We start from the raw sequence: 23152 nt of genomic DNA, 5'->3' as shown, positions 1-23152 counted from the left end.
TTGCAAAACTGTCCTCTTGTCAAGTCATGCCAATAACCAGCATGTTGGAGGGAGGCTAAGGGTGCTTTGGTTTTCACTGAAGGAAAAAGCTGGTTACTTGTACAGGGAAGCAGCCACTTCACAACTGGATGTGTCTCTCCTTTCAGGATACCTGGGGAGCTGGGACTGTGAAATGAGGAGTCCACCTGCTCTTTACTAGACAAGTGGCTTTTGAGTACCTTGATCTCTACTTTCTATGTAAAAGAAGCAGTGTGGTCTAACAGTGGCATTTGAAAAATGACATTCAGTTTCTTTATTTTACTCAACCCAATTTGTTACTGAAAAATGTCGAAAAGCCAATCAGTTCTACTTAAACTTACAAAGTGCATTATCTGGCAGAATCTCATCACCATGTATATGCAGGCCTAGTTTCTTCAAAATGGTGTCTCCTGGATAGTAGAAGGACACATGATATGACATTATATGATAGTAGTGGTAGGTTATATGTCTGGCTCACATGACATCCACTTTTGTATCCAGTGTAGTATCGTATTCTGTCTGCTGAGTAGGTCTGTATTATTTTGGCTACGTCTGGGAGGAATAATTTATATTTAAGAAATAAATACTGTGTGAACATTATCCTTAGCCAAAAATAAGACACAGGAGGTGTGTTGGGAGCAAAGAACTAAAGTCTGGATACCTATCTCTTTTCAGACTAGATGCTCTTACATTGGCAGCCTTAAGCAGTTGTTAAACCCTGCTCGATCTGTGAACTCCAGTCTGGTATTTTTGGTCTGGGTTCCTATTAGCAAGTAGAAGATGTCGCCAGCTGTTCTCTCCTACCTGTATCCCAATTATTTGAAAATGTGAATGTAATGAATTTTTAGGATATTTCCTTCAGTATACCTTCTTTGTGAAGAATCCTGTTTGGGGTTCAAAACAACTGATGTTTGGACAGCTCTTAGCAGTATACTGTGTGCAAAATAATGAAGAGATCTTTTAGGACATTTTATGAGATGCAGTAAGAACACCACACAAAGAGAAAACGCATTGAATTAAGGTTGTTCTTTAAACTAGTTATGTGTTAGTAACATCCATAGTGGCATGTGCCATGTGCTTGCATCCACTGGAGCTCTGTCTTTACCCTTCTGAAATTAAAAATATCTGGACTGTCATGGATATATGTGTATCTATTTTGCTCACTTGAAATATTTTGCTATGTGAACTTGATGATTTTTAAGGTCCATTCCAACCCTAATGATTCTATGATTCTATGAAAACCGATACTGAAATGCTGTTCGTCTGTACCTGCACTCAAAAGCAGGGATGGAAGAATGTGGGGATGGAGGGAGCAGGCAATAGAGAAATAGCAACAATTTGCTATAAGGCAAAGGATAAGGCTATTGACATGAAGGAATGAGAGATGTAATTTTTTCCTATAACCACATAAAGTGTACTATGGTCAAGAGCAATTTCTTCTTTAAGGTAGCCTGTAGTTTGTTTTTTTTTTTTAATGTATAATATGGAGGTGGGAGTTTGTCATCATGGTGTTTGTATGGATGTTCACATCCTCTTCCTGTCACCCATTGTAGCTTTCACATCTATTAAAAGGTTGAAAGGTAATTATTTTTTAGAACTGTATGTGCCACTTTGTGTGTCTCAGCTCCGGGAAAAGTTGGAAAGGGAGTGATATTTTCAAAGAAGAGAGAATTTGTGTTGAAGAGTCCTTGTAGGTGACCAGCCCTGGTAGGACCTTTAGGCAGTGCTCACGTGATGTCAGGTGACAGAATCAGTAGGCAGTAAGAAAGAAGTACATTGGAAGCCAGACATTGCTGATTCCATGAATTTGTCTGATTTTTCAACTCTTTCCATAAGTTGTAGGTAGGAATACTTGCTTTATTTTCCTGTTTATTTTTTCAGTGAAGTAATTTTTCAATTGCCTTCTTTGTCTACCAGACCATTTATAAGCATGTCTTTCTGAAAAAGATTTCTTGAGCAGATTATGCTGTATACAGGGAGCTTGCTTTATAAATGAGAGACAGATTTCTCAGCTTTTGATGTTGTGTAGGATCAGCTACTTTTAAAAAATTGTCTCTTGGTTTTAGTAGGAAATTCAATCTTCCACCAGCAGGAGTGTCTTCTGGTTAGTGTGGATATCACAAACCTAGATTAGACCTTCTTCAGACTTTTTTTTTCTCCCCAAGTGCACAGTGGATCCTGAGGTCAGCTATTGCAGTAGCATACTTTCCTTTCAGCTGAAGCTGCAGATTTAGTGGTTTAAATAGTACAGTGGTTGCTAAACATGCCTGCAAGTTCAGGGAAAGAGAAGAAGAGAAAAGGCTGCCCACATAGATCTGAAGAGGCTCACTGTGTGTGCAATTTTTTATTCAGTTGCCTTACTTTAATTTGTCTTTGCTTTTAAAAGTAGGGGAGATATTTAAAAGCAAAGCCACTGTGTTCCTTCCTGATAAGGTTGACATCTGGACTGTGGATTTTTTATTGCTACTGTATAAAAAATGCTCCAAAGAAATGTGAAGTGGATGCAGCACCAGAGCTCCATGATGTTTTCTTGGCTCAAAACCTGTCTTTGCCCTGCACCCGATATTTCTTTAAAACTCTGGAGCTAGAAATATATTCTAGAGAATGTATTAAGCCTTTCATATAACAGGTTGTGATCAAAGAAAGACCTAATGATATGTGTTGGAATCAATGCAGGAACTGCAGGGGTGGATTTGTAGTCAGGGTTAGGGAGTCCTACAGCCTCCCCATTAGCACAGCTTGATGTGCTGCTTGCTGTGTGTCACATGCTGGAAGGAGTTTGTGCACAGCTCCCTTCCTTCTCTTCAACTTTCAGCAGCTTCCCCCATGCAGAAACAGGTGCAAAAGGGATTGCATTTCAATAGTTAAAATTCTTTGCACACACAGCAGTCTCAAGGCTGCATTGGGTTTTGTGTTGCTCTGTAGTAACAGACACGTGTGAAGCTTGTGTGTTGCCTGGAAAAAAGTAGTGAGAGCAACAGCAACAAATTGCTTAAAAGCTTGAGAGCAACAGTACTATATTTTGAGTAACTTGCTGAAGACCATTTCCAGAAGTTTTTTGGCTTGTGGTTATTATTCTGCATTTTTTGGTGGGCATATCTGCTCATTTTTCAAGTCGATTGTAAACAAGCTGGTTCTTACATTCTATAGACATTTCCTTCTTTCCACTGGATTTATATGCATGGTGATTGTTCATTCAAGAACACCTCTTAAAAATAAGAATTCTGATCTCTTTAGTTGCAACATTTAAGGATGTGAACTGAATCTGTTGTGGACACATAAAGTTAATTATATTTTCTGTGCCCAAACCAATTAAAAAAAAAAGAAAAAGGAAAAAAAAGGCCCTGTGAGAAAGAATAAATGAGAATTTCATTAGAAGGATGTGGCTAATCTTACACATCAGATGTATAAATAAACAATACTGAGAAAAGCATAAAACCAACAGAACCTCTCTAATTAATGCAGCTGATAATTATCTACTTTTTTCCCAAAATGGACATAGCTTGTTATTTAGAGTGTCATTTATTAAACAAACAAACAAACAAACAAATCAGTAGTCACTTGTCAATGTTTCATATTCTGAGCCTTTTTTCATAATTATTGATTGTACTCATCTTACTGATTCTTTATTTATTGCTGCATACTTTCTTAAGAGTTTACTAGGAGTACTGTCAAAGCCATTACCAGAAATGGTCAACAAGAAATTATTAATTTGTTAATTCACTGAGTAGCTTTTGAGTATCAGTTTCCAAAGGAACGTATTTGCAAGAAACATTTTAGAAGGTGTCTGCTTTTTCCTAAGGTATTGAGAAATGCAGCTTCCAAGACATTGCAGTAAACTTCTTATCACTGTGCTAAATGTAGCATTTTAAGGCTTCATGACCTCAAAAAGTACACCAACATCTGTGAGGCTTCGAGCATTTCTAGTTATGCTCTGGTCCAAGTGGAGAAAATAGGTCAGTACAGTAGGTTTAGAAAGAAAAAGGAGAAAGCAGGAAAAATTGCTGAAGAGAAGTTAGGGGATTCAGTTACGAGAAAGAAGTCGGAGCATGAAGCTTGAACATGAGGATTAAGAGAACATACAACTTGTATGGATATTATGTCAGTCTTCTTTTGTTAGAGAAAGACTTCATTTATAGTGTTACTTTTACAACAGTTGCATACTTTTAGTGACAGCTTACTAGTTTTGCTTGTGCTAAGGTTGCTGTGGCTGACCATCCAACACAAATAAAGATGTCAGAAGTTGTCGCTTATTTTGTGCCTTTATATAAATTGTTTATTTAAAAAAATCAGTTATTGCTCCTTCACCTGGGACCATCTGACTAAGACCTTGCACTGTTGCTTGATGGTCTATAAAAAGATAGAGCAATGGTTCAGACTAGGTTTTTAAATGCTAAGCAGGAGATAGGTACGTATAGATGGGAAAACACAAGATTATACTGATAGCACAGTCATCATGATCAGGGGTTTTAGTTTACTGACAGATGTGATAAAAGGTACTGAAAAGCCTTTGTAGAAGGTTGCAGAGATCTCATATATGGAGCTCATCATGTAAGGAGAGACGCCACAGCATAAACCACAAAAGCACTCTTCTCAAAATGTAGCAAGGGAATTGAAGACAGGAGCTGATGTCTTGAATCTGAAAGAGAGAAAATATACAGAGTAGGAGTACACTCTGAGGGACTTGGAAGAAGAGAACAGATTATGTTTGCCATAACAGCTAAGAAGCACTCGAAGATGCAAAGATACACTGTTTGGACATGAAGCAGCAGCCTGTGTGGTTGAAAAGGCCAGCTGAGACCAAGCACATGAGTACTTCGGCAGTCCAAAGCCCATTGTTTCCTCCAGCTGATCAAGGACCCTGTCTCTTGGATTCGTATTGCAGTCATCATTGTGATCCTTGGACCTGTAATTACCAGGGCCTGTAGTGATGGGACAAAGGGGCAGCAATTTTAAACTGAAAGAGGGAAGATTTAGATTGGACATGAGAAGGTGAGGGTGGTGATACACTGCAACAGGCTGTCCAGAGAAGTTGTGGATGTCCACCCCATCATTGAAAGTGTTCAGGATAAGGTTGGATGGGGCTTTGAGCAACCTGATGTAGCCAAAGACATCCCTGCTTATGGCAAGGGGGTTGGATTAGAAAATTAAAGGTCCCTTCGAACCCAAACCATTCTATGATTCTATTCTGTACTACTTTGGACAAACTTTTCAAAAGTGTAGTGTCCAGAACAAGGTCCCAGAATCTTGCTTTCACCTTCCCCCTCCCTTTCCTGAAAAAACAACAACAAAAAACCAAAAAGGGATTGTATTTAATGAATGACATCTCTTGTCCAGGTCCTGTGTTCCCCGCTGGACAACCTGTTCCTTCTTGGGAGAGTGTATCTTCATCTCTCTGGGATCTGTGCACTGTGCCTGCAGGGAAGTCAGTAGTAGGATCTACCCCACCTTTCTGCTTTTGTGCTGTGTCTGCGAGTTGTGGGAGGTTCATTGTGCTACCCATCCAGCAGTGTCCAGACTTGGCCTGACCTTGTGGAAATGACTCATTTTCTTCAGTTTTTCCACGTACCAACACAAACCCCAGAGACAGCCAACTGTTTGGCCTTGGATAGAGAATTGCTAACATAAAAAGTGTTAGAAAAATACCTGTTAATAGTAGCATGTAGCAAAAAGGCTCTTCTGATTTCAGTAAAGAACATTAACATCTGTTGGCTTCTTAACATCGCCTGTTTGCCTTTGGCTTGTTGGGCTTTATCTTAGCCTAGTGTAATAAATAGAAATGTCACCATTAAATTAAATGGCTCCAGGTCAAATCCACCCAGTGATTACTCTGGTTTTAAGTTCACAGCCATAGCATTCTTTGGATATTGGTACACATTTTCTGCCAGCATTGTAAGTTTCTCGTAATTGTTTGTGTACCTTTATGTAAATTTTGTAAAGTAAGAAGGTTCATGTCAGTGATTTATACAGGCAAGGCTTTTTAATAAATTGAAGATCCTGTTAATCAGTAAGTACAAAAGCAGTATGCATGAAAACAAAGTGTTGTAAGTGATTTATAAAACTATTCAAAATGCGTTTAAAATGGGTTTAGTGAAATAATGTCTTCTCTTTTTTTCTTCCCAAGGAGGTTTCATTATTATAGATAATAAAAGTTAACTTCAGGATGCTAAAGAGGAAACAAAGTTCAAGGGTGGAAGCCCAGCCAGTTACAGATTTCGGTCCGGATGAATCTTTGTCAGACAATGCAGATATTCTGTGGATTAACAAACCAGTAGGTATCTGTTTCCATAGTTACTCATTTTAAGTTAAATGTAATTGTGCTGTTGAAATATAACTTCCACAAAAAATCCGAGATAGGTATTTGTCAGAAGCAAATACTGAGCTACAGTTGCTAATCTGCCAGTTTGTTTTTTTGCATAAAGTCCAAATTTAAATATAAAGGTCTCTTTTGGTTATTGCAGATGGATGGGGATGATCAAGCAGTATTTGTCAACAACTTCATCTACTGTTTTTTTTTTGAACAACCATCCTTTCAATGTCTCTGTTTCCTAACATGTTTATTGAAATTAGAAGTCTGTAAAATGAGCTTTTGAAAAGGATGTCAAAAGGAGCATTATATTGCTAAAGGGGTAGCCAGTAGTCAGTAATTTTGACTTTCAGAATTGTCCTTTTGCTTATGAATATTAAAGTGTATTTTGGCTGGCCAGCTCACATCTTCCTTGTATAGTTTAACCTACAACTTGCCTCACGCAATAGATAGGTGTAAAAGCATGTGGCAACCTGAAACTGGGGAAAACTTCACTGGGAGGGGAGTAATTGATAGAATTTGTGGTATTAGGAAAATGCTTTTACAATCTAAATATGGTTATTAAAATGAATTTTTTTCATTCAACAGTCAGTGTGCATCTGGGATTCCTATATTTTTCTTGATTCATACTTTTACAGAGAACGCATCTTTGCATTTATCTTAGTGTATAAATGTTTACTTTTTCAAAGCAGAAAGTCCAATATTCTGAAATAATAGACATTTTTAGCATTACCTTCATTTAATGGAACTATCATCTCCTTTGCTGTATGGATGCTAGATCCCCTCAGCTTTGCTGCTAAGTTTTAACACCTAAATAATTTACATGACGATACCTGTATAGTAATTAATGCTGAATAATCTTAAATAGTATGTTTGTATTGACTGCTATAATCTCAAAATGTAATAGCAGATATATATGCTGGGTTTCTTACCAATGTTTCTCAGCACATAATACATGGCTTTTTGATGGAGTATTTTTTTTCTGTCATGCTGGTGGACTTTTTGTATATGGCTTAGCATGTATAATACTGACAACATTTTTTTAGCAGCCACACTTTATTATTTACATTATTTTTTTTCTGTAAAAACAAGGTTTGAAACAAAGTGGGAGTTAACGCAACATAACTGATCATTCATCAGGTGCCTTCCACTTCCAAACCACTAATTTGGGCTCAGAGTATGCAAATGATACTGCTGTTCAATTCAGGTCAAATGTCATTACTCTTACATGAGTGTACACTGAATATTAAATTAGGTGAATGTTCTTAAATCCTGATATTAAAAGGTCTGAGGTGGTGCAAGTAAGTGCAGATTTTTTCCTCAAATGAAAAGTTGCTGTAAACTATAATTGCTATAACTCTTCATTGCTTTTTTTGTTTGGAATTTTTTTTTCTTGCTGAAGTGTCTTTTTTGCCACCTTCTTATTTTGATAGATATGACCTTACCAACTCTGATTCATTACCCTTGTCTGACTTCAAGATACTTCAATGTTGTTTTGATTTAGAAGAAAAAACCCCAACCTTTAACCTCTGTATTGATATATTCTGCTTTTTCATTAGGCCTCCCAGTGTAATTGGCACTGAGTATCAGCCTTATTAATAATGATTGTAGTGAGACTGAAACCTAAGTAGTTACAGAAATGAACTATTCTCTTACAGCAACAAAACTTGTTTGGAGCAAAAGTGAATCCTGATGTTAAGAAGCATTTTTCTGTGACATGGTCTTTTTTATATTTATTCTTTCACAAATGGAAGGATGTTTGTAATCCCTGTGCCTCTCACTTAATTTTTTGAATTGTATTGGATGTAATTGTATTGAATTTAAAACTCACTTCATCTAAATGTTAAACTAGAATTTTCCACAGATATTTTTGTTTCATGTATTCACCCAATTTATAACATTGACTAATTCCACATATTGTCTGCTCATAAATGTGATAAGTTTTCATTGGAAAAGAAGTTTAATTACAAAAGCCACAAAGTAGAAATGATGGAAATTCTTAAGTAGAAATTCTTAAGTTTCCTGCCTCTTAATTATTGGTTTCTGAATTATTCAGCCTCCCAAAATAATTAATAAAATTATATCCAGAAATATATATGTGTGTGTATAGATAGTTACATATATATAAATGAAATAAAATCACGAGTGCTTTCTTTTGGATGAAGATCTTTACTGTGTGAATCAGTATGTAAGAGAAAAATGTGAATGTGTATTTCCAAAAAGTAACAGTACAAGTTATAGAGGCTAAATATTTGAGCTTTTTCTGAACAGCGAAGCAATCTCTCATTTTCTTCGTTTTTTTTTCCAGTGGGTACACTCTTTACTACGAATCTGTGCCATCATCAGTGTTATTTCTGTTTGTATGAACACTCCAAAGACCTTTGAGCATTATCCTCCTCTCCAATATGTGACATTTGCTCTTGATACTCTATTGATGTTTCTTTACACTGCAGAGATGATAGCAAAAATGCATATCCGTGGGATAGTTAAGGTAAGCATTTAAACAATATTCTATATGTTCTTAAGAAAATTATCTCAATATATGCTGGTGACATTTGATTGTTGTTTTTTAACTTCTCAGCTCTTTTTGCTATGATTGTTTTTAACTGCAGGTAACACAATGGCATATAAACTGAAAAGACAGATTGACAAAGATGCAGCTTTACTGCGTATTTAATCCCCCCCAAATATAAAACCAACATTCATAATAATGGTTTCCTGCTAAGAAGTACATAGTTTCATTGTATTAATGTAAAGAATTAAAGGAAAAATAAGCTCCATATACCTTAGCAAAAAAATTTTGTAAAAGTCTAGAGATGCAGATGCAGACTTAGAACTTTGATTTTAATTTTAGGAGGGCTGGTTGTGTTGTGAGGTTACTTCATTTAAATAAGAATATATGTCTTACTGTGAGTTAAATGAGAAAGTTACCTTGCTTTGCTGGTATTTTTCCTTAATATAAGGAATGTTGGTAAACAGATGCTTCTATTATCATATGTTTACTGTTGTTGCTGGACTGATTTGTATAAACTGATACGATACTGGAGAATATAAAACTGTAGAATTTTTCATTAATCATTACTTTGTAGCATTATTTTACTGATTATTTCCAGTCTTCTACAAAAAGATGCAGATTCAACCTACATACAGAAAATCCATCTGCAGACCTTACTGACCATACAAGTATGTCACTGTTGCACAGAATAGGTAATTGGTGTGTTATCCTTCCCTCTCACTCCTGAAAGGTCTGGTGACTCCAGAGACAGCTGAAGCTCCTCAGTTTGTTCTGAGTGCATATAACATTTTTTGTTCACTGCAAACTAAGCTATTCTACCATCATACTTCATGAATATTAATAGTAAATGTTAAACTCTCATTAACATTTAGAAAATTACTGAAATAAGCTGATTCTGAGAAAATCTTCATGCGTTGCATGAGGCCAGAGTAATCCTTTGTGAATTGCTGTTTCTGACTGTTATCTGTACCCTCTTACTGAAGAGATGTCCATTAAGCATGTGAAGATGAGGAAACAGGATCATGAATGGGGAATCCATGACCAGCGTGAACATCTGAACAGTGTGGGAATAACAAGCCACTATGACAACCAGTACAGACCTTGCAAAGACATGTAGATATTAATGCAGAGAGTAGAGTAGAGTAGAGTAGAGTACTTGGAATGGAATGGAATGGAATGGAATGGAATGGAATAGAATAGAATAGAATAGAATAGAATAGAATAGAATAGAATAGAATAGAATAGAATAGAATAATAGTTAGAAGGGAGAGTTGGAAGTGACCTACATTGATCACCTAGTCCACCTGCCAGACCAATTCAGGGCTGACCAAAAGTTAAAGCATGCCATTAAGGGCATTTTCAAAATTCCTCTTAAATGCTGACAGGCTTGGGGTACTGACCACCTCTCCTTAATGTCCAGTCGAAACCTCCCCTGGTGCAGTTTGAACCATTCCCATGTGTCCTGTCAGGGATACCAGTGGAGGGAGTGGAGCTCAGCACCTCCCTTTTCACTTTGCCTCTGTAGGAAGCTATAGAGAGCAATGAAGTCGCCCCTCAGCCTCCTTTTCTCCAAACTGGATAAACCCAGAGTACTTAGCTTCTGCTCATAGCATGAACGTATCTTTCATCATCTTGAGGAACTTACCTTTGAAGCCTGTTTCCTGAGTCTGTCCACAGAATGAATAGCTATCTGATGTTGGTTCCGTTGCCTTAGTTCACGTTATACATGTATAGATGATAATGCAGATTATTTCATTTGCACACTAATATTTTACTCTTAATTTATTATTAGATAAAAATACAAGAGAATAGATTAGACATAACCCTTTTGCAAATATTGATTGTTTTAAGTAGAAGATGGCTGCATTTATTTTTATTTTAACTGAGGATTTGCTTGCAGCATTCATCAGTGAATATAGTTACACTGAAATTAAATGCTTTATTGGCTCTGTTCATGGGGTCATAGAATAGACCTCCAGACATCATCTAGTCTGACCTGCTGCCAAAAATATGTCCACTTAGATAAAGCTGCCTATATGGCTTGTGTTGTCCAGGTGAATCTCGGACTCCTTCAGGGATGAAGATTCCAGTAGCTCTCTAGACTGCCTGTTCCAGTGCTTGACCAACCTTGTGCAAACATTTTTTTTTCCTAATATTTAATCAGAAATTTCTGTGTTCCAACTTGTGTCCCTTTTGTCTCATCATGGTGCACTTTCAAAGAGAGTTTGTCTTCATCTTCTTCATATCCTCTGATGAGGTAGTTGTAGATGGCAACAGGATCTCCCCTCTGCTTTCTTTTTTGAAGGCTGAACAGACCCATGTCACCCTCTCCTTGAGTCTTGTGCTCCAGCTCTCTGACCTTTTAGTGGCCCTCTACTCCCTGTATTAGTCTATATCCTTCTTGTACTGGGGAGCCCAGAAATGCACTCAGCTGAAAATTAGGCTTCTAGATGTGTTCTCACAATGGCTGTATAAAGAGAAAGGATGGCTTCCTTGCACCTGGTGCCTACACAATATTCACATAAGACAGAACTACAGGAAAAGGATATAGGCTTGTGTCATGTATAGCAACTTTCATAAAAGAATGTTAGAACTGCATTAGCCTTTTTCATCTTTTAAATCAGAGCTTTTTGAGTATGTTATCAAATTGATTATTTGAATGCTAATCAGTGAATAATCCTTTTTTATTGAACTGTTTAACTTACTTTTGGTGTTATTGATTCTTGGGAAAATATCCAAGAACATAATGACCCATGGGCTTACAAAGATATTGGCAATCAAAATAAAATAAAGTACTATTTAGAAAGCTATTAGCATTTATAAAAGTTTTTAATATGAAATGTCTTTATATAAGGAAATTTGTTTATGAACTGCAGTCCTAATTTAAGTGTATTCAAGATTTATAGTGAATGTAGGATCGATGAATGTTTTGCCATATGGTTCTGCTGAACTTCACCATAAATCAGTATTTCTGTAAAGGCTTTAGGGATTCATATGCTAATAAACTTTTGAACCACGATTAATGCAAAATTTTAGTTCAGAGAGAAATCTGATTTGTGGAGAAGACAAGCACCTTCTACTTAAGTCCCAATTAATAACAATATAAGTATAGCTGAGCTAAGAAGATTTTGAAAATGCCAAATGATGTCTAATTAACACCTTCTGAAGACAAATGTGACATTTCCTTCCTTTGGTTCCTAGGGATTTTAAGAAAAGGAAAGTAGTTTCTGAAAATCCTAGCCTTTCCTCTGTGAAATTTTCCCTTTTCCCTGTGTGAACTACGTGGCAAAATGAAGTGATACATCCATCCAAGCATTTTGCTCCCCTAGAAGGGAAGTTAAACTGAAATGTTTATATAACATTGTGCTTTTTATTACTAATGTTTCCTTCTGATTAATTATTGCTGTGCTAGGAAAATCTATAAAAATTTTGGGCTACCAGTGCCTTTTGAGTGTTGGCTGTTGCTTGTTCCTATTGTGAAGACAATTGATACTGAGGACTCTGAATTACAGGGCACTGCTCATACAGTTATCCACCACCTGCAAAGAAAATAGGCACTGGTATATGTTTAGACAAGGAGCACAAAATGCAAATATTAAATAAACCAGAAGATGACAATGTAAGACAGATCTTATACAGGGTCCAAGGTTCTTTTCTTTGCAAAACTGTCTATTGATATTCCTTATTATTGATGTAATGCCGTTTGCTTCTATTAGAAGCAAACTCTATCTATGTTATGATAGAGTGACTTCTCAGGAAGAATTGAGATTGGTGTAAATGTGCAGTTTTATGGATTATATTCAGTATATAGGCACTATCTACTAACACAGTGACACATAGATGGGAGCAGTTTCCTTTGCTTTTGTCCAGTGGTAAGGGCCAATAAACTGAAATCAGTGGCTTCCAGCATGTTGGGTGTTCTCAGGGAACGTTAGCCCTGTGCAGAGAGCACATTTTCCTCATAATTTTTTTGATAGTTGCTTTGGTTGCTGTAGTTGCTCTCTGTTCAAGAGGAGAGAATTGAGGACAGAGCAGGTTGGAGATTCACCTGAGCCAGGTGGGCTTTACTCTGCCAATATAAGGAAGTTCCACCTGTAGTGCAAGGAATGCAAGGTGGATATGGGCTTTTTATGCTGTAATTAAATACTCTGGTTGCCTTGATCTAAATTGGGGTCTGCAAATGTTTCCAGTAGCAGTTGACATCCGTTTGCATATTCTGACACTTTTTTATCTTTGCTTGCATGAAATAAATATTTAGACTTAAACCAGAAATACTTCTGGTAGCATTCATCAGCAGTAATTTGATGGTCTGCTATTGTCTGTAGTTAGTTGTTTAGTTAGCCTAGACTAGGCTCTTCAAAAAGGTAATTTATCTGGCCTGGTTTTCTCTGTTGACTGAAAGGAAAGCTTGAAGTACCTAGACCAACACCTTGCCTTTAGGATCTCACAGTGGAGGATTAACTCATTATTGTAGATTTGGTGTCAATGGACAGGTGAGCACTACAGAAAGTACATGGTCAGCTGGATGCCAGCTTCTTCTTTAATGCTTATGGCATTATCTTAGTTATGCTTAAATGAGTTTCTTCCATAGTAATCCTACTACAAAGTATGTTTTGAGTTATGGATTATAGAACTGTTCAAATAATGTATCTTACTACAACTATGTGTTTTGTCCTCTTTTCCATACTTCCAATGTTAAAAATTCCACCTTTGTCTTTCTGATAAATTATGGAAATATTAATTAAATTGTGATGAAACATGTCAGCTGGCTCACCAGCTTTTAATAACTTTGTCAAGGGACTTCCTGCTGTGTTACAGACTGAAAACAGAAGTCAGAAATTCATAAATTACTGTGTTCTTTGACTTTAGATGTGCTGTAGACCCCATGGCGAATAAATGAGTTAATGGGTTGTTTTCAAAGGTCAGGTAGTAAAACAGAGTATGTGGCTCCTGTCATCCCAGGTCAGCATGCTCTGATGTGCTCATGATGCTGGGTGGAGAAAGTTCAGTCTTGGGATGTGCAAGTCAGACAAAGGAGCAAGAACCTTGACCTGGAGGACAGGGGCATAAACAGTGAAATCAGTGGCAAGGATGAGAAAATTATGAAATGCTTTGACTAAACAGAGTGTAATTACGTGGAACAAAAAGCAATGAGAAAGCTACTTACCTGTGGTAGTAAAACTCATGGAGCACACATGAAGAAAGACCCAGCTGACTTAAGATCTGAGTTTCCCCTTCTTGGGGAATTATACTTCTTGGGATTATAAGGTGAAAACTTTGTCCTTATGACAAGTTATTTTACATATCTATATGAAAAAATAGAATTCTGTACTATCTATAATGATGTTGGAAGCCTAGATGTATAGTGCAGGTTCCCTGCTGTGCTGTGTTATTATTTCAAATTGTCTTAAAATTTCACTTTAAAAATACTGTATTTTGGTGTTGGCAGCTGTTGGTTTTAGTTTTAAATATTAGTTTATAGCAAACAGTGTTGATATGCATTATTTGAATAAGACAATCAGTTTACAAAAGTTGATTCTTCTGTCTCACCTTTTTTCTGTCTTTGTTTTGCTAACGTGTATGTCCATTGCTGGGACATCTGTAACCAGCCTACTGGGATCATGTTGCTAGTGAAATGCACCAGTGCTGTTTCCAGTCACAGGAAATTAAAACAATTAAGATTGATTAACATGAGAAAAACAAATACGAAGTTGCCTGCAGCGTGCTGCTGGTTGGATGTTACTGCCTGTGGGCCAGGAAAGGTTAGAGACCATGGAAGGCACTAGAATATACGCACCTGTTTCTATGGTTACTTCTGCCTGGTTTTCTTGGAGTGTTTATTACAGGAAAGTGACTCATATTACACAGTGGGGCATTTTGCACCATTTTTGCATTAGAATATTAGAAAATCAAAGGCATTTAAATTAATTAGTGAACTTACATAGGCAGCATTTCCAAAATAACAATGGTAATTTTTCTAACCGGTCAATGGGTCATAGAAATTTTAGTGAGAAATTATTTTTGTCCATGCATTGAAATGTGTCCTTATTGTACTTAGTGAATTAACCATGGTGATAAAAATTTAACCTTAATGTTTCTAAGAAAAAGCATACAGTGAGACTACATCTGGAGTATTGTGTCCAGTTCAGGGCTCCCCATTTCAAGAGAGACAGTGATTTACTTGAGAGAGCACAACGGAGGGCTACAAGGATGATTAAGGGATTGGACCACCTGTCTTATGAGGAAAGGCTGAGAGACCTGAGGCTGTTTAGTCTGGAGAAGAGAAGACTGAGAGGGGATCTTATTTATGTATATAAATATCTGAAGGGTGAGTGTCAAGAAGGAAGGAGGACTGATCTTTTCAGTTGTGCCTTGTGATAGGACAAGGGGCAATGGATGCAAACTAGAGCACAGGAAGTTCCACCTCAACATGAGGAAGAACTTCTGTACTGTAAGCGTTATGGAGCACTGGAACAGGCTGCCCAGAGAGGCTGTGGAGTCTCCTTCTCTGGAGACTTTGAAGACCCACCTGGATGTGTTTCTGTGTGACCTGCCCTAGATTCTGTGGTGGTCCTGCTCTGGCAGGGGGCGTTAGACTCAATGATTATCAGAGGTCCCTTCTGACCCCTATCATTCTGGGATTCTGTGTTTTTGACTTTTATAATGTTTTTAGAAATTGCTTTTCAATATATGGGCCAATTAGTTGAACAAAACTTTACTTTTTGGTAATGATATTTTTTCCCTTTCAAATTGTACTTTAAAGCATTACTTTATGGATAATCATGAAAGCAGCTGTTATTGTAGGGCAGTGTTAATATATCACTTCATGTTAGGGTAAAATGACATCTATCCTGGGATAGCAGTGAAATCTACACAATGGATAACATTATGTATTCAGTTAGGAAGAGAGGAAGCTTCATCCCTAATGTGCTTTTCTATGTTGAAACTTGCATTTTCAGAGAAGTCTGCTTGAATTTAAAAATATCTTTTATTTTATACCCATGTTGTCTTCTTTCTTAATTTGCAAGAAAAAAGCAAGACATCAAGAGGAAAAATCTTAATGAGATCCAAATCCCTGTGGAAAGTAAAAGGAACATTTCTGTGCAGCTGTATTTTCATAAAAATGACAAAATCTGTGTGGGATTTTTGAAGTAGTAAGCTGAACAAAAAAATCTGTGTTCTCCACCACTAATACAAATATTGCTTTCTTACAGCTATACAACGATTGCTGTTTCAATAAACTTTTCCTGGCCTCTGTAGTATAAAATGAATTCTCCATCTTTTAATAGTGCTTATTACCAAATACTAAAATCTTTTTTTTTTTTTTTCTGAAAAAAAGCTTCCTTCTTATCTATTCCAACTTTCATCACTGTGGCATTTTTCTGTTGAAGGAGAGCTGTGAATCATGATCATAAATCCAAGTTTTGTCATGTTCGATTAGACCATCAAATCCTTCTGTTCAGTCTCCAGGCAGTATCTGATGCTTCAGTGCAAAAGCTTTCACTTCAGACATTGGGATCTAAACTGACCCGTTGCATCCACTGTAAACATTGGAGCTGAGGAAGGGCAAAATACTCCTGGCTGAGGCACAGCAGTGATTAACACACGCTGCCTGCTCAAGGCTATGGAGTACTTCCAAATAGAAGCAAATATCCATGCATGTGGAACTAGATGTAGAGTTGGAGTCTACATCAAGGAACTGTCATCTTCAGGACATGCACACAAATAGGGAAAAAATCTGGGTTAGAAAAGACCTATCGAGATGGTCTTCTCTGTAAATATATTCCAATGTTTAGTTGTTCTCAGGGGTGAAGTTGTTTGGTTTTTTTTCTGTGCACTTCCTGGAAGCAGGGAGTGCTGTTCCAGGTAGGGGGATCTAATTACAGCATAGCAGAGGAGGAAAAAATGATACTCCTGATTCCCTCTATTCTTTCTATTTCCTCCTGTGCAGTTATGCTGCTCTTAAAATGCCAGTAAATGTCAACCTCCACGCCTTAATGCTTATTTGTAGTGCCCCACAAAGAAGCCTACAGGGTAGTCTGAAGAATTTGCTAGAGTTGTTGATGTGCTTTATTTACTGGCACTACATGCAGGATCCAGTGACCATGATAGAATAGCAAAGAAGCTGGTTGTTACTGAGCTTGCTGGTCTCTTTGCATTTGTACGATCTTGCAGCTATCTTTTTTGTCAGAGACTGTGAAGAAAAATGGGAGGCTAGCGTTCTCCTAATGACAGATCCAAGACTACAGGACTCTTTTCCAGAGCAGATGTTGGTAAATCTGATTATCATCAGAGCAAGTGTCATGTCACTTCTTTCATTTAGCTTTCCCACAGAGGCAGCTGGAACAAGGCAGGAGGGAAGGATTCAGAAAACAGGCTGTAGTCAGGGATGAGAGAAAAAGAGAAATTTCTGAAGGCGAACAGGGAGGCAGAGGAGGCTTTTCAGATGCAGGGATTTGCTGTTAATCCTGATGTGTTCCTGAGATTTTAGGAGATAAGCAGGGCAAAAATTACATAGGAGATGACTGTGCAACCATTTAGCTGTCTTAGCTAAGCTCTCTACCTTACCAATGAGATACTGAAATTGCTTAACAAAATTAGCAGACATAGTCAATATTCTAGCAGATTGGTTTATGCAGATTGGTTGTTGGTTTTGTAGAGTATTTTGTTTGCAGCAAGGTTGATGATGGAATAAACTTTTATTAAAAAATTTCTTATAAAATTGTGGGGTTTTGTGAACTTGTGTAACGATTGTTTAGGGCACCTCATACTGGCAATTGGTGTTTTATCTTTAATGCGCTGGTTACAATTGAGAGTGTGTATCTTCTGGCATCTCAGTGCTGTTTGTGGGTTATTAATTAAAAACTGATTATGAAGAGAATGTAGGGAGAAGAGAGGAGATTTATTTTGTTGGTCCTGTTTTCAGTAGGTAAAAGCCACTAAGATCTTATGCTAGACAAAGTATTCTGTCTTAGTTATGGCAACACTGCCATGGTAAATTAACATGTCTTATAGGGCAAATAATATTTTAATTACAGACCATTTTGTCAAGCTTCTCTGTTCTTTTCGGTTCTCAAATTTCAGCAGACTTTTGATCCATTCCACACGTGTGGTTTATCAAGAAAGCCATTTCCATGGTTCTGCACTAGCCTTCCAGTAGCACTGACATGTTGTAAATAAATATTGAGGGAAAAGACGGGTGCATGTTAGGAGAAACTGTCTGGGGAGACTAGGAATGGTAATACAAAGTAATGACTAGGTTTATAATTAACAAAGAAAAGATTGATCCATCAAACAACTAAACAGTATTCCTGCTTTGGACTTCACATTTTTTAATGTATCTTAAAATGCTTTATGTTTAATAGCTGTTAGTTAGCTTGTCCACTGTGTTCAAGCTGCAGCCCTTAGTTTGCCTGAGAGAGGCATTAAGTGAGGGCATGGTTTGCTGTGCCAAGTCTTCCAAAAGCTGTCCCAAGTCTGTAGCCATGGGCTGTGTAAGTGGACTGTTACTCACCTCTCTGTCAGAAGCAAATTATTTTATTGTCTAGACAGACTGTAAGTCATGTTGCTGGAGAAGCTTTCAGGACTAGCTGTCCACTGTAGGCAGTAGGGAGTCAGTAACTTAAGTGACTGTAAGAAGTTTGGATTAGTTTTAGCATGAGGCTTCTAGTCTACAGCAATAATCCTTCATCGTTTGGAAATGTTTAGATCACATTTCAAAGACTTAGAAACCATAACCTAAATGGTCTGGGATAGTGCATTCACAAAAAAATGCTAATACAAACCTCCTCAGTAATTCTTACATTTCAGCAGACATGATGAAAAAGGGGTGAGGGATTAACACATGGCAATAATTCTCCTATTGTAGGTACGATGTCACCAGATGTGTTTAAATTTCATGTATCTGCATTCCTTTCCCAGTCTAAGAACAGGCTGCCATTGACTGTGAGTGTGGAACTTCAGCCCAAGGCTTTTTTAAAATGTGAATGAAACTCACTCTTCCTTGCTATTAATATGTGAGTGCTAGCCTGTGTTTAGTCAGAATTAGATTTTTCATGGAAGTAGCATGAGAAGTCAGTATCTAAATTCATGCTAAAAAGTATATTCTTATTTGCACATTAAGCAGGCTGTGGTCCTGACTTAAAAATACTTCCAACAGCAAATAATATCCATATGCCAATATACAGTATAAATGCATTAAAGATTCCCCAGCACAACCATTGCCAGTCAAATGACAAACATGAAAAGGTTTTAGCCAAAGCCTTCCTACATGCAAAGCAGAAAAGGCCAGAACCTTCTCCTAAGTGAGTGATTTCTACAGATGTAATTCAAGTGCCCTGAGTTTCTCTTGGTGATGTCCTGAAAGCCTCCCTGACAGGGAGGATGTGGTGGGAGAAGCTGGCCTGACCTGACAATGAGAGAAGTGAGGTGATGGAGCAGCCTAACTGGTGAGAAGACTGGAAAGGGTCACTGCATCTTCCTTTGTAAGAAGAAAACAGCAGAGCTGCTTCAATCATGCCACATGTATTGTAGCGTGAAAAAGCAGTTTCTAAAATAAGATTTGGCTTTCAGTGAGTACTTGATGGGTTATTCAGAGGAGGGTGAATATAGCAAGGGCTCACGCTCAGATCTGTACAGCCAAACTCAGGAAAACTTGGTTTAGACAAAGGGTGCTTAAGAAAAATAAAAAAGTATGTTTCAAAGAGTTCTTCAGAGAGAAAGACCAATCAGCATCTTTGTTCAGAACCACAGCTGAAGGACTCAAGTTACACATTGATGCAAATCTCACCTGAGGTTTGTTCCCTAAGAGGGAGCAAGGTTTGAGGAGAAAAAGGTAAGAGATTTAGGGATTTGGTAGCTGATCTCCACAGATAAAAAACCGTGTATCTGCTTCACAATTACTGAACATAACCACTGTAACAGCAGAGTTCTTTTACCCCTGAGTGAAGAGTTACTGATTAGATCAGACTTTATTTAGGGAACTAAGTCAACTTTCTTTGAGAAGGACAGGTTAAAGGTTCTTGTTTTGTTGTTACCCTGATTTGCAGTCTTCTTCCTCCTAACTCTTGGATTGTGGAGAATTTTAACATCCTTTTGTGTTAGAAAATCCCCTGCCTGGAAACTGTGTTGAAATTCTCATTCCTTTATTTCTGATTTGAAAATCACTTGCTGTATATTCCTTTTATCTTTACTTTGTTCATTTCTGTCCTGAAGATTTTTTGCAATGGAAATAAAACTTAAAAAACCCACTATTTTTTCTCTATTTTCACCGTACATCTTGCTATCATCTACTGCAAGGAATGATAAATCATTTTTAGGATATTGTATGTCACTGAAAATACTAGATTAAAATAAAACATCTTGTCTGTACTTTTAGAATCAGTGAAAATGCTGAGACATTTAAAAACAGGTATGAGCTAACTGAGATAACTATCAGAGATAAGAAACAAGGTGTATCAAACCAGGAATCACATAACAGGACAAAGTCCAGTAATGTCTTCAAGATTCTTGAGGCCTGACAATTTTTTCACCAATTGTACCTATGAAAAATGGATACCAAACACTGTAGTTTGTATCTGGAAGAACACTAAAGAGAGAAAAGGAACCAGATAATGTATAAGGCAGGGAAGGGCTTGTGAAACCTTATTTGGAAGGGGATGTTTATGTGCCCTGAGATACAGTGCCAATGTCTCAGCATATTTTTTCCTGCAATGCAACATGAAACTGGGATATCCGCTTTCCTTAGTTCTAGTCTTGTCTACACTTTCAGCAAGCTGCATCTATATGAATGTGGTCAACCAGCTTCCTCTCCGCTCCATGTGGTACATGAAACTATCCCACACTCAGATGTATTTATCTAATACATGCAGATTTTTTTTCAGTTCAGTGGTTGTAATGAAGTGTGAGGTATTAGCAGCCCAGCTAAGAAGTGTTTTTGTAGCTTGTTGTGGAGGGCCCATGTTGCAAGCCATTGTGAGAGATGAGGATAGCTAAGCATGCAAACTGCAGCAGTAGTTGAGAATAGTGCAGTATGGAGGAAGCTGAACTTGTATGCAGTCTTCTCCACGCTGCCATTTAGGAGTGATATATAGATTGAACTATCATTAAAACCATCCTCAGGTTTTATTTTAGAGACCTAGTGGAAGAAGTCTGGACATGAGAAAAAAGTTGTTTAATATGAGGGTGGTGGATCACTGCAACAGGTGCCTAGAGAGGTGGTGGAGGCCCCATCCCTGGAGACATTCAAGGTCAGGCTTGATGGGGCACTGAGCAATCTGGTCTAGTTGGAGGTGTCCCTACTTACTGTAAGGGGGCTGGACTAGATGACCTTGAGAGGTCCCTGCCAACCCAATACATTCTAAGATTCTAGGATTCTAAAGTAAAGCCAGAGAACAAGTAGGAAGGTATACAGGTCATCAAGGATCCAGTGCTCAATTTTCTGATTAATTTTTTTTTAATTCAGTGTTGCAAAGGTAATCTATAAATCCCTGTATCTTACCTATAATTAATGAAGTCTAAAGAATGAATTGTCATTCTGAGATGGTGAAAGCAACTTGAAAGCCTACGCTGTGATGAGATGATGGTACTGTCTGGTCTTTTGGAAATGGCAAGACTTTTCTAGATCACGAAAAATGATTGAAAACCTTTTAAAAAAATAATATAAAATAATACTGATGAAATCGAAGCTGTTGAACAATAGTGAAGTAATTAAACGGCACAATACTACATTACTGGCATTTTACACTTACCTTCCTGTGCACGTATTTTGTATTGGTCAAAAATATGGAAAAGGGAGCCCGGTGTTTGTTTCCTTGTGTTTTGTTTTGTTTTTTAAATTGATATCAAGGTGTAAATAGTAAGTCTCTTAATAAGTTCTTTTTGAGACAAGCTGAGGAGTACTACTGCACAAAAATGAAGCTACGCTTTGTTAACCTCGAAGATGTGTTTATAATAGTTTCCATAATATTCTAGCCCATCTACCAGGCTTTTGGAGTCTTTCAAAAGTGGCATTCAGAAAGTGGTACAGAGAATGCTTTTACTTTTTCATAAATCCTGACAGTAAAACCACAACAATTAACCTCGTAGCTTTTCTCTCTCTTGTAGGGTGATAGCTCCTACGTAAAGGATCGTTGGTGTGTGTTTGATGGGTTCATGGTCTTTTGTCTTTGGGTGTCACTGGTGTTACAGGTAATTATTTCCCTTAGCTTTTTCAATGAATAGTTCCTTAATTGTGAAAAATGTATGGCACAACCAAGTAATTAGGAGTTGGGGAAGCATAGCTGTAGATGGATCAAATTGTTTTTAAAAACCTATGGTGAATTCAATAGCCCCATAATGGCACATTGCAGCATATCTACATTAGTAGGAGAATTTTTCTTGGTCAGTTTTTCCTACATTCATCTGAAGCTGGTTACCATAAACCCTCTGCATAGTCAAAGGAAAGAGAAGGATCTTCAGAGAGCCGTTTATCTCTTACTCCATATGACAGTTGTGCTCAACTCCTTCCACTGAGCCTAGCAGGATGTTACGGGTCTTAGCTTAGGCAGCTAAAGGAAGAATGATTCCAATGGTAGATGTTTGCCGTGTTGTATCTGTATTGATATGGTGAGTGGAGAGTTTTCATATAATATGGCCCACACCTAACAAAACCTTTTCCAAAATGGAAGTTAAAGCACATTGGGAAAATACCCCAAACAAACATAAACCCTTTGGAAAGAATTTGATAAATTTTCATAAAGAAAGGAACTTGTACATGTTGCAAAAATGCAGAGATTGTTCAGGTACAAGACAAATTGTGTCCTGCAAACCAATCAGTCCTTAACAGGTTTTTGGACAAGAACACATTGAAGACTCTGAGACTGGGGTTGCAATAGTCTAAGGCTTGTAAAAGTACTAGAGTGATAGCTGTTAGGCATGACTTATTCACTTCTGACAAATTTAAGACACATGGTAATTTTCTGCTTTATATGCAGGGAAAACTTTGATTCATCATGTACGCATGTAGAGTGATGGTTGATCATTACAGAAAAGTACTGTAGATTACCCAGTTTATGCATTGCCAGGTTCCCTCTCCATTTTCTTAGTACTTTTAGCAAATACTAAATCAAACAGTTACATTCAGGGGGTGAGAGGCAAGAATTAAAATGACATTTTTGCCCAGTCAATAAGCTAAATAGTCTTTATGGAGTGCGTAACCTGTCAATGTGTTAAGGAAATGGTTCTCTCTGCTGTGGCTTGGCTGAAATTTGTGGCATGAAATGGAGTCTAAGAGAAGAATGTACAGTTTTCTCATGTGCTTGGAATGAAATGGA

General features: G+C 37.5%; 1 protein-coding gene across 2 annotated transcripts in view; it reads left to right on the top strand.

Annotated features, from left to right (window-relative positions):
• Positions 1–23152, top strand: part of NALCN (sodium leak channel, non-selective) — a 227754-nt gene that overhangs the window by 3482 nt on the left and 201120 nt on the right. For both annotated transcript variants that reach the window (XM_051630433.1, XM_051630425.1), the window contains exons 2-4: positions 6143–6289; positions 8634–8816; positions 21945–22028. In XM_051630433.1, coding sequence (XP_051486393.1) covers positions 6182–6289; positions 8634–8816; positions 21945–22028 — 375 coding nt within the window. In that variant the 5' untranslated portion in view covers positions 6143–6181. The remainder of the gene's footprint in view (positions 1–6142; positions 6290–8633; positions 8817–21944; positions 22029–23152) is intronic.

Source organism: Apus apus, chromosome 1 (genome assembly GCF_020740795.1).
Source record: "Apus apus isolate bApuApu2 chromosome 1, bApuApu2.pri.cur, whole genome shotgun sequence".
In the NCBI taxonomy this organism is placed as follows: Eukaryota; Metazoa; Chordata; class Aves; order Apodiformes; family Apodidae; genus Apus; species Apus apus.
The sequence above is the reverse complement of the archived record's forward strand: the minus strand, read 5'-3'. Positions and strand labels throughout refer to the sequence as shown.